Source organism: Saccopteryx bilineata, chromosome 2, assembly GCF_036850765.1.
Source record: "Saccopteryx bilineata isolate mSacBil1 chromosome 2, mSacBil1_pri_phased_curated, whole genome shotgun sequence".
NCBI lineage: Eukaryota > Metazoa > Chordata > Mammalia > Chiroptera > Emballonuridae > Saccopteryx > Saccopteryx bilineata.
In genome coordinates this window covers 80,807,855-80,826,329 of record NC_089491.1, presented here as the reverse complement: position 1 = coordinate 80,826,329, position 18,475 = coordinate 80,807,855, and the positions used below count along the sequence as shown (strand labels likewise).

At 35.5% G+C, this 18,475-nt stretch overlaps 1 protein-coding gene and 1 non-coding gene across 7 annotated transcripts in view; one reads left to right on the top strand and one right to left on the bottom strand.

Moving 5' to 3' along the window:
* DENND4C (DENN domain containing 4C) overlaps positions 1-18,475 on the bottom strand; it is a 156,553-nt gene that overhangs the window by 35,441 nt on the left and 102,637 nt on the right. For 5 of the 6 annotated variants that reach the window (XM_066257333.1, XM_066257337.1, XM_066257332.1 and 2 more), the window contains 6 exons: positions 16,406-16,612; positions 10,565-10,693; positions 10,264-10,408; positions 9,849-9,995; positions 4,254-4,376; positions 3,050-3,196 (listed from right to left, as the gene is read on the bottom strand). In XM_066257333.1, the coding sequence (XP_066113430.1) occupies positions 3,050-3,196; positions 4,254-4,376; positions 9,849-9,995; positions 10,264-10,408; positions 10,565-10,693; positions 16,406-16,612 (898 nt within the window). The remainder of the gene's footprint in view (positions 1-3,049; positions 3,197-4,253; positions 4,377-9,848; positions 9,996-10,263; positions 10,409-10,564; positions 10,694-16,405; positions 16,613-18,475) is intronic. The other variant, XM_066257336.1, reaches the window with a different exon arrangement.
* On the top strand, positions 11,614-11,720 carry LOC136327985 (U6 spliceosomal RNA). Its single transcript, XR_010730030.1, has one exon. It is a non-coding gene; the product is annotated as a U6 spliceosomal RNA (small nuclear RNA).

The window sequence follows — 18,475 nt, the reverse complement described above, 5'->3', positions numbered from 1 at the left end:
TATCCCAGTGATGGGCAATCTTTTGAGCTTGGTGTGTCAAAATTTGCCAAAAAACCAAGCATAACTCGGGTGGTGTGTCACTTCAAGAAAAAAACCATAATTTCATGATATTTATAGTTTAAATAACAAAAATGTATAATTGTAATATATAACTGTATTTAATAAACCAAAAACTGATTATTTAACTTACCTGCTTAGTGACTTCTTTGTTCATCAGTCAGTCGGTTTCTTTTGTTGGTCTTGATATTATTTAACTTGTGTGGGGTGCCGTGAACTAAGATAAGTGAGGGGGAGGGGGAATTCTTTAACTAACCTGCCTATTAGTGACTTTTTTGTTGCTGAATTTCATTGGCTAAATCTTCAGTTGAAGGTTGGTATTTTGTACACTTCAAGCCCAAGCAAGTGCTACTAACTTCATCTGTCATTCTGTTTCTTTTGTTGGTTTTGTTATTATTTAACGCTGAGAATAAGGTCTCACAAAAGTATGTAGAGGAAAAAATTGTGAGTAAAGCCATTGCTATATTTTTCAGGGTGCTAAAAGTGTCTGGTAATCGGTTCCAGGCACTCCAAATTTCCTGTTCGTAGTGGCACTCCTCTTGATTCTCCAAGCGGCACCTTTCCAGATTCTCAAGCTTTGACCTCAAGTCAACAAACACCTGAGCCCAGATGCTGTCTTGAAATTCTGCAACTTGCATCTTATATAAATTAAGATGGACGCCACTATTTCTAATGGCGGGAAACGGCACCCATAGCACAGGCCCTCGCCTCTCCCAGCCTCCCCCCTCACTTATCTCAGTAATGATGGTCAATTAGAAATCCATGACACCCCAGAACAGTAGATTGGATGATGGTTGCTGTGGTTATGTGGTTGCTGGTAATGGCGATCACAGGGCCCCCAGATATGTGTGTCCCACAACATTCCGCTGCTCCCTGCTCCACCAGCAGGAAGTGAGGATCCCCTAACGACCTAACCGGAAGTCCCAGAACTAGACACTCTGTGCCAGAGTTCTGTTGTTTTGGCCTACAGACCTCCGGCACAGAGTGTCTACACTATAGCAAATGTTTTATCCTTGGCTACTACACCTAGCCATGTGTCATCGAAAATGGCTACGCATGTCAATGCTGTACACATGTCATAGGTTCACCATCACAAATCTATCCATTCATATTTAGGATTCTCATTTGTTTTGTAAAAAGCATAATGACCTGGGAGATTTGAAAGGAAAGTCTTTAATAAGGTTTTTTTAATCTTCCAAATTACTTTCAGGCTTCTTTTTAATCTCCCAAATTTGTACCAACTAAAAATCATAATCATACCAATTAAACAGAATTAATAATAAGCATTTAGAGATATTTTTTAAGTTTTTAGGGGAATCATATTAGCCTATTTTATAAATCTGCATCAGCTTAGCAAACTTTTACCAACATTTGAGAAACAGATGGTTGCAATTAACTGGTTCTCATAGTATGTCCAGGAACTTAGTGACATATTTTGTTCAATTTTTAAAATGAATTTGACTATTTGATGTATTGGCAAAAGCCCCATTACCATCTCCTTCTTTCTTAATAACAAAAATCTTCCTAGATCAAGATGTAACATGGAAATAAAATGAGTAAGAAGGGAAGGAAACACACCAGTTTCCAGACCATGTCCATTTCAGTATTCTGAGAAGATTCTAACCCTTTGATGAAGAAAACTCTGCCCCCTCCCTTTTAACCTGCTATCAACAGGTTGGAAAAATGAGATATAGAACATATATATCAATAATTTGTTCAAAAACCTTTAGCTCCACCTCTTGTGTACTATTCCTCTCCAACAACAACTAAACTTGGTATCACAGAAAATACAAAAAAAACAAAAACAACCAACTTTAGAAATAAGAATTTCTACATTAATTTTAAAAGTTGGACAAATTAGTTTCTATAAAGTACAATAGATATACTTACAGACAAAACAGTCAATTTTAGAGAAGTGAATTGTAGCTACTAACAAAGGGCACAGGATACATACAGGACAAGTTCATTATCTTTAAAATCATATACTTAGGGTATGCCTTAAGAGTACTTGGGAGACTATAACATAGCTGAAAGTAGCAAACTCAAATTCAAGGGAGTTACACATAACAGTTATTCATTACAAATATTTAATCACACATAAGAAGTGGTTCAGGGCACTTATAAAAATTGGGCCAAAATTAAAAAGCCACTGACATTTTTTGTAGAAAGTGACATCAATCATTTTTTTCCATTTCCCTTCAGTGACAGAAATTATCCAATCATACAAAAAAAGCCCTGTGGAATTTGATCGCATCCCTGCATCTCTGCTCTTGAGAAACATATAAGAGGCCCTATGGTCATCTCTCATTACCTACCATGAGAAAGTGGGACCAAACTGAGAACAGGCGCTACAAGAAAAGGTATTCCAAATAACAACTAAACACTCTTTACGTACCTTTCCTTTTAAAAATTAAGTATCTTTAAACAACTATTTTAACTTCTTTAGCTCATTTATAGGATTCAAACTTACTTCTGGCTCTTTAGCATGTTCATTACAATTAAGTCAACAATTCGGTATCATTAAAGACACATGTATATCTGCAGAAGTATATTTAAAATTTTTTTTTCTTTTTCTTTTTCTGAAGCTGGAAACGGGGAGAGACAGTCAGACAGACTCCCGCATGAGCCTGACCGGGATCCACCCGGCACTCCCACCAGGGGCGAAGCTCTGCCCACCAGGGGGCGATGCTCTGCCCCTCCGGGGCGTCGCTCTGTTGCGACCACAGTCACTCTAGCGCCTGGGGCAGGGGCCAAGGAGCCATCCCCAGCGCCTGGGCCATCTTTGCTCCAATGGAGCCTTGGCTGCGGGAGGGGAAGAGAGAGACAGAGAGGAAGGAGGGGGTGGGGGTGGAGAAGCAGATGGGCGCTTCTCCTATGTGCCCTGGCCGGGAATCGAACCCGGGTCCCCTGAAAGCCAGGCCGACGCTCTACTGCTGAGCCAACCGGCCAGGGCCTATTTTAAATATTTAATAACCAATATGTAAAGACTCACCAGTACTACTTTTCCTGCCACTGAAGTCAAATATACCAGATGGAACTTTCACAATACTGCTGCCCCATGCAGGAGGCTCAGTGGGACTCGGTGGCTCTCCACTAGCTTGTGAATGTTTTGCAACCACATTAGAGATATCACACACTTCTGGAGAAAAAAAAGTTAGAATGTTATTATTCCTTTTTTGGGTTTTTTTTGCCGATATTGAACAGAAACTATGTACTGATTTTAATACATTCTGTATAGCATTTCCCCCCAAGTGGGGATGAATACATGACTATTTTATTACTGATTTGTGACTGATTTACTTTATGCCATCAATGTTGCCAGTATTGAGTAAAACAAAAGCTTTATTTTAGCATTCAATACCTCTAACTGGAGCATTATTTTTTTAATGTTTATTTTTCATTGATTTTAGAGACAGGAAAGAGCACGAGAGAGATAGGAACATCAATCTGTTCTTGTATGTGCCCTGACTGGGGATCAAACAGGCAAACTCTGTGCTTCAGGTTGATGCTCTAACCAAACCAGTTATCCAGCCAGGGCTAACTTGATCATTCTTGAATGGATAAATTAAAGCTTTGGCCTTCAGTTATAGTCATCATTTGTGAAGTAGGAAATGGACTTGTTTTGGCATAACTGCAGCATAAAATAAGTAACATCATTGAATAAAGTATACTTTTGTGTAAAAACATAGGAAGAACATCTTAACACCATAAGGTCAAAATATTACTCCATATTTCCCTAAAATGATTATTAGAAATCATTTCTAACTCGATGAGTCCCATTAAAAAAAAACAAAAAAACCCCCAGGAAACCACAAAAACTATATTTAACTTACCCATGAAAACTACCCTCTTAAGATATTTGAAGGACTTACAGTGAAAGAATATTTACAATAAAGGGGACACTAGAATATAAGTTTGATGACTCAAAGTTTAGTCTCAGTTCTGTCACAAAGTAGTTACATAACTTCGACCACTAAATACTTCAATGGGTCACAGTGTCCTACAAAATGGGGGGCTGACCTAGTCTCTAAAGATCTCTTAAATTCAAAAATTAAGAGACTACTGAAATCTACCATATATAATGGTACACAGTACCTTATAAGCTCAGACTTTACATTTCTAAAAATTATCAAATAAAGTATTTTAGTTAACACAGGTATTTTTCCAAGTAAAGCTAGAAAATATCAGTACTTAACCTTCTGTTTGTACTTTCGTTTTAGTTATCAATTCTCTTGCTACTTGTTCTTCAGGCACATGAATTTCTGCATCATCCTTTATAAGTTCATCCTTAGACCCATAGCCTTGGTCAGACTGACCACCTGTGAAAAACAATGCAGGCTTACACAGAAATCATTTCATACACTTGTAGTCCAGCCATAACATTTCAAAAGAAAATTCCACTGATCTACATAATTAAACTCAGAGAAAAGGAAGACAAAAAAGCTTACAAAGCACACAGACCATTTTAAACAATAAAAGGCAAAGAACAGCAGAAACAGGAACATCAAGGACTAAACACTATTACATATTTGAAAGCACTGAACCTTAGTTTCCTATTCTGTAAATCAACAGATTTGGACAAGATGTCTTGAAAGGCTTCTTTTGGAGTGTGTCTATAGAATACTACCTTTGTGTAAGAAGAGGAAATAAACATATATCTGCTTACTTTCACCAGAAGACACAAACTGGTTCTCTATACGGTGTGGGGCAAAATAGGCTGGGAGAGACAGAGAAAAAGGAAACTTTTCTAAATATGACTTATTATTTTCTTTTTATTTTTGGAAATGTATTAACTTCTACATATTCATAAAATTAAATCAATATAATAGAGGGTGGGGAAGGAGAATAACTAAAATTGAATGCAAATAGAAACAAATGAAACCTACTATATTTCATATGAGTAACAACCACTCTGAAAGGATGTGGAGGACTAATCCAAGTAACTTGGAATACATTATTCTGAGTATGTACCCTAAGCCTGGGGGTCACAGTCAAATATTGAACTCGTTACAAAGTTTGTTTTTAACAGGGGAATGGGTGTAGTAATTCTGAAATTATTCTATGTGTCCTGTAAACTGAGCAAATGAGTAAAGTAGATGCTGTTTTTAAAAGCCAAGATTACTGTGGAAGAGCCTGACTGGTGGTGGCTCAGTAGACAGAGCAGTGCACAGGTTCGAAACCCCAAGGTCACCAGCTTGAGTGCGGGCTCATTGGGCTTGAGCATAGGATCACTGGCATGACCCCATGGTCGCTGGCATGAGCTCAAGGTTGCTGGCTTGAGCAAGAAGTCACGGGCTCAGCTGGAACCCCTGGTCAAAGTATGTACAAGAAGCAACCAATGAACTAAAAGTGATGACACTATGAGTTGATGCTTCTCATCTCTCTCACTCTCAGTCTCTCTCTCTCGCTAAAAAAAAAAAAAGAATATTATGGAAGACATATTTTTAAAGTAAATGGAATGAAAGAAGACAAAGAAAAACCTGTGGGATTGATTGGAATGAGAAGAATTTCTACAGTATATATACTATTTTCTAGTTCAGCTGAACAAGTCTAGAACCAGTAACACCTTGGTAGCAATAACCATACCTAGGGCCCAAATTTTGGTTCCTAAAATCTATTGCCCATTAAGAAGAACCTAAAATCCTTGAAGAAATGGCTGATTCCAGAGCTCAGGCAGGAAGGTATAAGAATAAGTTAGGAACATTTTATTGTTCAAGAAAGAATACAGAATGGAGGAATGCCTAAAGGATATGCGACAAACTACCGTCTTACACATGTGGTGGGAGGATAGAGTTGGCAAAACCACCACTTTGTGTGTGAACTCAACATATGTTTTATTAAATTGATTTCTATAATAACACATAAAATTCACATCTTTGTGTTCTTCCATCTCTGATGGTTCACCTTATTTTTTATATATAATTATATTTATTAGAATTTATATACATATTTTCTTTTATTTAAAAAACTGCTAATTAGCCATGTAACTTTTATCCTCTTTCCTTATTATACCCACAAGATTTTTTCTAATTTTTAAAAACTTTTTATTTTTAATTTATTGTGTTGACATGATTTCAAGTGTCCCACTCAATATAACACCCTCTACACACTGCATCGTGCTCCCCATGACCCATGCAAAGTGTCTTTTTATCCTCATTTCTGTCCTTTTGGCCCCCCCACCTCTATCTTTCCTTTCCCTCTGGCTATTGCTATGCTGTTGTATCTATCTATGTGTTACATATAAGGTCTACCAGAAAGTTCTGTCCGTTTCTATAACAAGTTTCGACACGTAAGCACATGTTTATTTGGCGCATGTGTGCCTCTCTATTATCACTAATGTATACATACTGACGTAGCAAATTAACTAAAACAAAGTTGATTCACGTTAGTCTTATGTGTGAAGCGATAGTATACCCATGGCTACTGATAAAGTTCATTTACGCCACTGTAATTTTTACGAATTTCAACAAGGAAGAAATGCTACAGAAGCATGTCTGTCGCATCCACCATATTCCCTGGACTCAGCACTCTCCGACTATCACTTGTTTTTGTCCTTACAAAATTTTTTGAAGGGCAAAAAATTCAAAAATGAAGAAGATATCAAACAAGCACTGGTTCAATTTTTCGCATCAAAAGATAAAACATTTTTCAAAAATGGGATATACAAATTGCCCTCACGCTGGCAAGAAATCATTAATAATAATGGCAATTATATTATTTAATAAAGTTTATTGACAGTAAGAAAAATTTGTATTTTGTTTTATTCCAAAAATGGACAGAACTTTCCGGTAGACCTTATATATATGATTTTGGCTAATCCCTTTACCTTCTTTGATCCCGTCTCCATTTCCCCCTTCCCTATGACAGCTGCCCATAAAACCACCACTTTATAACTATGATTGTCAAGATAGATTCAAGCAAGAATCATAAATGGACACTAAATTAAAAAAAAAGTTTACTATGAATGAGGATATTATTGCATAGGCTCACAGTATCTTCTCACAAATAGCTTATTATCTGCAAGGAGGTGAATAGTAACTGAGAGAAACCAAATATTGAGACCAGTAATGAAAATTAACACCACCAACAAGGGGCAGACAGTCATTATGTGACTCTGGGATGTAATAATCTAAATAGGATACAATATCACTTTTGTAGTAGAGCCATGGATGCATAAACTAATCTAATTACATGGAAATGTCAGGCAAGCTCAAGTTGAAGAGCATTCCACAAAATAACTGGACTGAATTCTTCAAAAGGTTCAAGGTCATGAAAGATAAAAGAAAGGGTGAGGAACTATGTCAGGTTAAAAGAGACTAAAGAGAGTGAGTTAAAGTACCACAAAGGACATCACAATAATTGAAAAAATTGGAATATAGACTATAGATTAAAGTAGTTTATGAATGTTTTCCTGAATTTGGTAACAATACTGTGGTTATACAAGAGAAAATACTACTGAAGTATTAGGAGGTAACAGGGCAAGATGTATACAATATGTTCTCACATGATTTGTAAAATAATAATAATAATGTATATATGGGTATAGAAAAAAATAATAAAAAGTGTGGCAAACTAAAAGTGAGTGAATCTAAATAAAAATTATTTAAGAGTTCTATGTATTATTCTTGCAAAATTTCAGTAAGTTTGAAGCTATTTCAAAGTACAAAAGTCTATTTTGGCTTTAAACTTATTTAAAAACAAAACTAAGACCAGTTACTAGACAATCCTTTTATAAAGGACATGAATGAAAAACATGTAAAATAAAAAATACAGTGTCTTATACTTTCTACTACCACTTGTTACACTGCTACTCCAATGTTGGGTTTGCCATCTATATAACGAAAGAATTAAACTCTAAATGCTGCCATTTAGAATGACTAACTTCAGTCATACTTTTATTGGCTCCCTCAGAAAGGCTGGTAGAGTACTGTAGTGCCATGAAAGGACACAAGACTGGAAACTGAGTAAACTGATTAAACCTAGATATGCTCCCCAACAAGCTAAGTGACTCAGTATCAGGTACCAAGTGGAAAGATTCTACAAGATAATCCTTAATGAAAAGTGTAACTTAAGCATGCAGGCTACAAGTCTCCAAAAGTATCAAATGATATCACCAGAAACTCTACAAAGGTATATAATCACTGTAAATTCAGTACTGGGGCTTCAGCCATTTGTATGCAGCTAAAAAGAAATATATGGAAAAGGGATCTGAAGTTTCTTGCCCAACTACTGAAATATTTATGCCAATTTCTTGGGATTACCAGACCACTTTCTCTATTAAAGAAGGCAAGTTTAAAAATCTGGAGGTATAAGAAGAATATCTATTACTATTATTATTCTTGGGAAAATTGTTTCATACCACAAAATTATTTTCTTGATATTTCACTAGTGAAATACATTTCATTTTTAAGTATTAGAAGAAATACAGGAGGAAATAAAATAAGGTGGCTTTAAAATAAAAGTCTCATAAAAATTCCTACTTAATAAAACAAAGTTAATTTACAAACAGGATTGTAACTTAGCCTTATGCTGAGTTTCAATGATTTATACATGTTTTTAGCATAAAAACTCAGCAGATCAGTTTTAGCAAGCAAACACATCAATAGCTAGAACACTATTATCTTTAATACCTACAAAACTATTTGACACAATAATGCTATAAGCCAATCTCAAAGTAAGAATTATAGTCTTAAATCATAGTATATTTTCAAAGATAACAAATGTGATTGCAAACTGATCATTAAATGTTAGCTGAATATTTTCAGTAGCACATATATGATTACACTTATCTGAAGGAGAAAAAGCCAAGAAAACTAAAAGTATTTTCCACTGGTAGCAAGACTTAAAATACAACAAAAGGTCTCTCCCCCACCCTTGCATGTCAGCAAAATTTAACCTAATAAATGGGAAATTACCTGAAGTGGTTAACATTCAATGGCAGAATTAATGCACACGTGTATCCATAGCTTCACGTCACACAAGTCTGCACCCCCACACCATGACAGCCAAGGACAAATGCAGCATCAAGAAACAGCACAGAGCAAAAAGCAGAGCAACAAAGAGCAGAGAAAAGGAAACTTCAGTCATTGAGACAAGTTCATCAGATGAAGCACAGGAATTAGACTCTGAATTCTTTTTAAAGAAAAGCCTGAGATATTAACAACAAAAAAGAAAAACAAACAAGAAGAAGGATGTGCAACACACATATATCTGCTCAAGTATTCCTTTAATTATGCTTAATTCTACCTTCAGAGGACAGAGGTTATACCCATAGCTTTGTCTGTAAAAGTAGCTTCAGTAGTTTCTCAGATTTTTAAAAGTGTCATTTAAGGTAATGACTATGCAAAGAGAATTCTTCTCATGATGTGTAACTTATTTTCTTTCCTCTTTAATATTCATGATCTCAAATCTTTAATAAATTATTTCCCACTAAATGAAAAGATTTGCAGGTTATGTCACTAATATTCAAGTTCCTGAGCTCACATTTCCTAACAATTATATCATATACTTTCATAAATGAATAATGAACAAATACAAAGAAGTTCCATGCTAGAGCCTTTCACACAGCACTCCAAAGTTAACTACAGAAAAAAAAGAGAAGTGAGCAGCAAAGATGTAATTTCTTCCCTTACTTATATATAGTATATATAGTATTTTTAAAGTACTTATACTGCACAAACTCTAGAGGGATGTAAAAGCTTTTTAAAAAAAGAAAAGACTTGAAAGAAGAAGAAAAAAAGAAAAGACAACATGAGAGTAAGTGAAGGGTTAGTAAAATCCAGATTTAGTACCTGTGCTAGAGTGATTATCAATGGAATCAAGCCTGATTAAGTCTCTGACGAAGACTGTGTGCTCCCCATTGTTAGCATCATTAGAACTATCCACGCTACCGTGGCTCACCGTGTCCCCATCACTTCCACCTGTGGCATTCTGAGGAGCTAAAGATAAGGACAACAGCAGTTCAATAATGCATGTACTGATAGTCTCTAAAACTAAACATCAATGACCCATAGTTCACTTAAAGTTGCACAAAACTTTCAAAAAATGTAGAGAGGGGGGTTAGACTAAGGTCATGCCTATCTTTAGTTGTACTGTATATAAAAATATCAACCAGAATTTAAGTTTTCTATTTCATATAATTAAAATGCATATACCTATAAAGCTTATCATTCAGTAAGAAAGTATCTTTCCAATCACATGTATTACCTGATGTTGAGGAGACCTGTGATTTTTGCATGGTCTTTTTAAGCGGCTGCCTAAATTGTGCCAAGCCATGTACCACATTTCGTACCTTCGTCCATAAGAAGATACCACTGCGGGTACTGCTAGGCCACGGGCTCTCCAAAACTACCTAAAGGTAAAATAAAGGTAAAAGTAAAAGTAATAGCTAATAGAAATATTTGATATGCTTAAATACATATACAAATTACACCCCAAAACCACTAAAAGAAAGTAAAAAAATTATCCATCTTAATTAGCAACATATATTGCCCAATGTCAATCTTACCTTATTATAATAACCATAAGTAATAGCATTTGGCTTTATGTTAGCAGTTTTCATTTCAAATAAGACTCTCACTGCTAAAACTGGATGACCCCACAGTCCACAAAGCTGCATTACCACTCGATAGCACACCTAACAAAAAATAATAATAACATCAAAGCATTAGTAGTTAGCATACAGTCCACCTGTGACTTGTAAAGATTTTTAAATGATTTACCGATTTTTCTCAAAGTTTTTAAGCACTATTTTCTCCTTTGTGTTTTGAGAGTCTCAATAAATTATTTGTAAAACCTATTCATTAATGGAAATATCAGCATAATTTTTTTAAAAAATTTATTGATTGATTTTAGAGAGGAAAGAGAGAGAAAGGCAGGGAGGTGGGGAGGAGTGGGAAGCATCAACTCATAGTAGTTGCTTTTTGTATGTGCCTTGAACAGGTGACCTCAGCATGCAAGGTCAACACAATCCACTAGGCCACCACAGGTCAGACAAGAAGTACCAGCATTATTAATTATTGCATTATAAGACCTTTGTGCATGTGTGCCATTTGTTTCAGTAACTAAGTTTACACAAAGAGAATGACTATTATTCTCCATACTTCAAGAAGAAATTCATTTTTAAAAAGAAGTATGATTAAAATACCTCTCCTCTAAATCATATTTTATATTCTATATCAAAAGAATTAAAGACGGCGTTCTCCAGAACGCCTATATGACAAAAAGAATTCTGTTAGTCCATGTCTTTAAAAAGTATGTTAAAAAGTTAAAAACATTGTAAAAAAAAAAAGTTAAAAACATTGTAATATAATTAGCAAAGGCTTTTCTGAGGATATGGGTTTACCAAGGGGGATAGATTTAATCATAAGAGGACAAGTCAATTAGGTACTCCTAAAGTTAGAATCTTACATATTAGAAGAAGATGGTAGAAAACATGGAGAATGAAACAAAGATCTCAATGATCCGTGGCTAAGAGGGTAAGCCAGTTTATAGAATGTGACAGGGCAGCCATGCATTTATTTATAATAAATAAATCATTTATTCTGAGATTAAGGAGTGCTCACTTCAGCTGCACAAATACTAAAATAAAAATGATACAGACAAGATTAGCATGGCTTCTGAGCAAGGATGACACACAAGCTTGGGAAGAGAATAAGGAAATACACATATAGAAGATACTTTTCTTGGGACTCATAAAATGTGCTGTTGATGACAGAGTTGCTTAACTGTGAGTATCATAATGCCAATTGCTCTTTCTCCTAAAGGGGAAAGTAAAAGATTTGAGGAAGAAAATTATATACAAGAGAACAGAAAAAATGAAATGTGAAAAGAGATGGGAAGAGGTAGGAAATCGTAAAGATGAGTACTATATGAAGCCAGAAATGCAGAGTATAATTTAGGAGCAGAAGGAGGTCAGATACTGTTAAGAGGAACTCTACAACTGACCAAGTTAAAGATGTTTTATGAAACTATATGAATTATGAACAACTGAAATCTAGGTAAGACTTATGAAGAAATGAAGAATGTGCTCAAGAGGGTACTTCAAATATCTGAAGAGTTGTCACATAAAAGAAGGAGTCAACAGTTACTGCATCTGCAAAAAGCCATAGGGAGGGGGAATTGAGCTCATCATAAAACACATACAACTTTATATCAATTAGGGCCAATTCAATCATGGGAAAGATCTCATATGTTACAAACTTTCTAGAGCATTGCAGTTTTAGGTTGAACTTACACTAAAATATCTTAAAGTCCTATTCAATTCTAAGAAAATCACTTTCTATATAAAATTGGGATTAATCTGAATTTTCTATAATGATTCTACATGATGAATTTATTCTGAAGTGTTTCCCCAACCTCCCAGGTTTACTTGTATAAAAGCCAGTCACCAAACTAAATAAACAGTAATAACACCAGGGATATAATTTTCTTTTCTTTTTTTTTATTCAGTGAGAGGTGGGGAGGCAGAGACACACTCCCACATGTGCCCTGACTGGGATCCACCCAGTAAGCCCACTAGGGAACGATGCTCTGCCCATCTGGGGCATTGTTCCATTGCTCAGCAACCGAGCTCTTCTTATCACCTGAGGCAGAGGCCATGGAGCCATCCTCAGTGACTGGGCCAACTTGCTCCAATTGAGCCATGGCTACAGGAGGGGAAGAGAGAGAAAGAGATAGAAATAGAAAGGGACATATAGAGAGACATGAGAGGGGAAGGAGTGGAGAAGCAGATGGACGCTTCTCCTGTGTGCCTTGACAGGGAATCAAACCCAGGACATCCACACCCCAGGCTAACGCTCTACCGAGCCAACTGGCCAGGGCCAATATAATTTTCCAATTGCAGTATTTTGTTTCAACATATCTGTGGTAGATAAAAGATGGCAACCAACTCTGCTACTCCTCACACTGAAAGGTCTATATCTGCCCTGGCTGGCTAGCTCAGTTGGTTAGGGCTTGGACCCAAAGCACAGAGGTTGCTGGTTTGATCCCTGGTTGGGGTACATACAGGAACAGATCAATGTTCTTGTCTTTCTCTCTCTCTCCCATCCTCTCTCTTCACTAAAACAAAACAAAATAAAATAAAATAAATCTAAAAAATAAAATAAAGTCTATGTCCTTCTCTTTGAATTGAAGGGGAAGGCCTCAATTCTGTTGCATGACTAACAGAATTCGGCTGAAGTGACACTGCATCAGTTTCCAGAAATGATAGAGACAAGCAACTGCCAGTTCCTACTTCCTCTATCTTGAATAAATGCTTAGAGCTCTAAGCTATCAAGGAAAAAGCCCAAATACAGCACACGGGTTTTAAGACTATGTGGAGGGAGAGGGTCTCACCTGAGCCCGACCTTCCAGTCAATGTTGCCAAAGTGCCTGGCCTGCCTTTGAGTTAAGCTGTCTAGAACCCTCCAGACCAGACCAGCGGGCAACTGGTTATAACCAAGTGATTCTAGTTAATGCCTTGTGTACCAGAAAAAGCACCCAAAATCCTTTCAAGATTTTCAGCAAATAAAAAAATAAGACTTAATAAAATAGCTGTTATATGTCACTAAGTTTCAGAGTTGTTTGCTACTTAATAATATCTGTTAGACTGATGAGATGATATGGAAATAAGCATAACACAAATATTTAATTTTCATTAAAAATTCAGTAAATGTTATTAAAAAGAAAAATGTATTATGCATTTAAGTTTTAATTCAGCCAAGGTGGCATATGCTCTATTTCTAGGTCTTCTAAAGTCTTATTTGAAAATCTAGGTTATTATAACTTTAACATAAAATGTAGAACACAAAGCTGTCAAATTAAAACATTAAGAATATAAATGAGAGTGAGCTCTAATAAAATATGAACCTGAGCATCAAAACCACTTACTTGCTAGGTGGCCTTATGTGTGTATTTCAAATTTCTTTCTTTTTAAAATGTAGCTAGCTTGAGTCTAGGGTCACTGGCTTGAGCAAGGGGTCACTCACTCTACTGTAGCCCCGGTCAAGGCACATATGAGAAAGCAATCACTGAACAACTAAGGAGCTGCAACAAAGAACTGATGCTTCTCATCTCTCTCCCTTCCTGTCTGTCTGTCCTTATCTGTCCCTTTCTCTGACTCTCTCTCTCTGTCTCTGTCAAAAAAACAACGTAGCTAATATATAAACTGCCTCACAGAGTTGCTGGAAATATCAGAGGACATAATGTACAAGAAAATACTGTATAAACTCAAATGTGCTATTTTATATGTAATCAATACACAGATAAAACACATCAAATATGCCTAGAAAATATGTATTCTTAAGTATTAAACAAACATTTCTTTCTTCCAGTAGTAGAGATACAAATACTTCAGCACACTGCAAATCTCTCAATATAACTTGTTAGAAACAGCATAGTAGAAACTAAACTTGAAATTTTCAACTTCTATCATGGTGTTTATTGGAGAAATAGTCAGAAAAGGTTTCTTAGCTTATGAGCTCTAATTGCTGCACATTAGAAAATGAGAATGTAATTATTTGTACCAAAGACTACTACAGAACTTTAATACTGCTAGAGAAAAATATTTTTTAGGCAATTTGTGATTTGTCTCATGAACTTATAACTTATCAAAGGAATAATCAAGTATAGTGCTTTGAATTTAATGTACGGTAACATAATAAACATTTGTTCTCTTCATACGGCATGCTTTAAAACACTTAAATGTTCTATGCTTTTCAACAATGTTAAAACATCTTGAAATACATCTTAGATATAAAAATTAACAGAATAATATTTTAAAACACTAAAATGAGGTGCAAAGCACTGATCTAATCAAGTATTTTTAATTTCCAAATCATTTAATAAATCAGATGAGAGAAAATGTAATCGAATTTGAGAATGGATATTAGCACTTGTTTTGTATCTTTTATAATATACAATAGTACATAGAGAAAAACGAGCTATAATGTGCCCACTGCATCATCAAATCTTAATATTGTAAATGCTGTATTGGTTTCAGATCTCTTTTATCTTAAAGAGAAACATGATAGCTACTGCTGGGCCTATAATGTGCTCTCTTCAGTCCCATTTCTCCTCTCTCTGTGCTCTCTCCTTCCCCCAGGCATCCATTACTCTGAATTTTTATTTCAACTTCATTTTAAATTTTAACCTGGTTCTATATACCATTTATAATTATTTTAACACAAAATAATTTTAAAGGGAAAAAATAGCAAAGAGAAAGACTAAATAAGTGACTCAATTTCTTCAACCATATCACTATTCCTTAAGATAGTTCTGAAGCTTAAGAGAGGTAACGTAGCCTGACCAGGCGGTGGCACAGTGGACCCCGAGGTCACCAGCTTGAGCGCGGGCTCATCTGGCTTGAACAACAAAAAAATAAGTTCACCAGCTTAAACCCAAGGTCGCTAACTAGAACAAGGGGTTAAGTGGTCTGCTGAAGGCCTGCAGTCAAGGCACATATGAGAAAGCAATCAATGAACAACTAAGGTGTCGCAACTAAAAACTGATGATTGATGCTTCTCATCTCTCTCTGTTCCTGTCTGTCCCTATCTATCCCTCTCTCTGACTCTCTCTCTGTCCCTGTAAAAAAAAAAAAAAAGAGAGAGAGAGGTAACGTATGTAAAACATTTAACACATCATTCATTGAGTGCTTACTATGAGCCTGGTACTATTCTAGCCACGGTATTTACATTACCTGATTTAAAGTTCTGGTTAAACTTATGAGGAAGGTACTGCTATTATCTACATCAGTGGGGCAATTTTGTCCTCCAGTACATTTGATTGCCAGACATTTTTGATTGCCATGGCAGGAGGAGTTTGCTAGTTGCATCTAATGGGTAGAGGCCAGGGATGCTGCTAGACACCCAACAACGTGAAGGACAGGCCCAAACAGGTCCCCACAATAAATAATTAAGTGGGCCAAAATGTCAGTAATGCCAAGACTGAGAAACTCGAATCTACCCACATTTCAGATACATAGTCTGAAACACAGACTGATTTTATAACACACCCTAGGACATAGATCCTAAGTAGAAAGCCACTTCCTAAAAGCCTATTCCTGATTTGCTTCCTAACCAAGTTATAGTACTTCAAAGAATAAAATGAAATCAGTATTATTTTCTACCTATCAAGGGCAAACAATCTAGTCTAAGTAAGAAGTCTCAGCTTCATTCCAAAGCAGTAATTTTTAAAATAAATACATTTAAAATAAACATGAAGTACTAGCTCTATGAGACAGAGTAAATGTTTTACATTTCCTACTTAATGAAAATACTTGAGGATACTTTAAAGCAACTGAGACATATATTTTCTTAAAAATACAAAAATAAAATTTATTTTAGTAACATTCTCAATTTGTTATACTTGCCTCATCTAGTGGATCCACATCTATCTTCCTCATCTTAATGAGTACATCATACGCCTGCTGAAGTGCTCTGACCTTAGGATGAGAAACCCTAACATAGGCTGGGAGACAAATAAACCATAAGCTGTAACAATGACTGAAGAGACACTTAGCCCACTGTGGTGGATTTGTATAACACTTCTTCGCCAACTTATGAGCTGTTTTTATCTCCTAGAAAGAGAATAAATAAAACATTATGGTATTTCCTAAACTTCATTAGGATAAGAAAAGGGAAGAAAAAAATTTAATGTAAAATTTGATTCTAAAATCAAGCATTTCATAGTTTTACTTTTGTGAGTGGCTTCCTACTTAGTGCTGCACGGTACTTTCAACATTCACCTATAGAAGCATTTTACATTGTTGGTAATTATTTGTTGGCAAGCAAGCATCTCCTAATAGACTAGAGATTCCTTAGAGCAGAGATCATTCATATTTTTATAATCTAGTAATTAATTAGGTGCCCTTCATATACAAGGCACTCATATGTTTGATGGAAAAAGGGGAAATAACCATTTATAGCCCATGAGTTCTTCAATGTTATTCTTGAAAAGTGAGTCTTTTCACTCTTCTCCCTGCTAAAAAGATGCCCTAAGCTATTTCCTGCCAAGAGTTCCACTTTACCTTCCCTCAATACAGTCTGTGCTAATTCCTTCATTGATGATTCCATAAGAGACTTACCCCTCTGAAGGCAACACAGTCTGAGAAAGATCACAAACCTTCCTTCAATAGTCATGTTATTGACTTCTGGTTTTTATTCTAACTTAGGTGGAAAAGAGAATAGATACCAAAAATACCTGCTGAGCTTAATCAAACTATACATACTCCTAGAACCTACAGAGCCTTCCAGATAGGCTAAATGCTATTGTGTGCCTTGAACTAAAGATCTCTCTACCAGGATGTGTTCTAAATAAAAATATCTTGGTGTATTAATTTTTATTATGATCTCTTTCTATGAGACGTAAAGATTTATTTGAAAATATGCGTCCTTTTTTCCTAAGATCTGAAGATCCTTTTCTTTTTCAGCTAGCCTGGAATTATGGTGAAAATGAGATTTAAACACTTAGTAACAAAATGTTCCCATTTTAAAATTTTGCTTTAGTAAGCTGGTATGAATAAAAAAACATAATTCCCTTCAGACAACATGAAGAGAAATGTGTACTGTCTGAAATTAAGGAACACCTCTGGTTACCTCTTGGATTTGAGGGACTTATATGTATGAATTGGTAAAACCTAAACTAAAAATTTCATTCTAAAATTTTGTTTTATAGACCCCCAAAATGTCAATATATGTATAAAAGATATTTAATTTTAACCCAAACCTAACTATAGCCTAACTTTTTACACCTAAATCAGATACAGTAGTAAAGCAAGATGTCTAGGTTGTCCTAATTTAAGTCATTTGAACTCCCTTAGAATGTAGTATTCTTTATAAAGTACATTTACATTAACCATGAGGGAAATGCAAATCAAAATCATAATGAAATACCTACCACTTCACACCCACTAGGATGCTATAATCAAAAAGACAGACAACAAAAACCAACAACTGCCACCCTCATACACTGCTGGTGGAAAACGTAAAATGATGTAGCCACTTTGGAAAACAGTGTGACAGTTCCTCTAAAGGTTAAACAGAGAATTACTATATGACATAGTAATTCTACATACTTCTAAGCATATACCCAAGAGAAATGAAAACATACATCCACATAAACACTTGTACACAAATGTTCAAAGCAGCACTATGCATAATAGCCAAAAAGTAGAAACCACTTATATGTCCATGAATGGATGAAAATAAAATGTAGTATATATTTATACAGTGAAATATTATTCAGCAATAAAAATAAAGTATTGATTCATGTTGCAACATGGATGAACCTTAAAAACATTATAAATGAAAGAAGCCAGTCACAAAAGGCTACATGTTACACAATTCCATTTATATGAAATGCCCAGCAGAAACAAAACTACAGAGACAGAAAATAGATTAGCGGTTGCCATAGGGCTGCGGGGGGGAAAAAAACTGGCTGT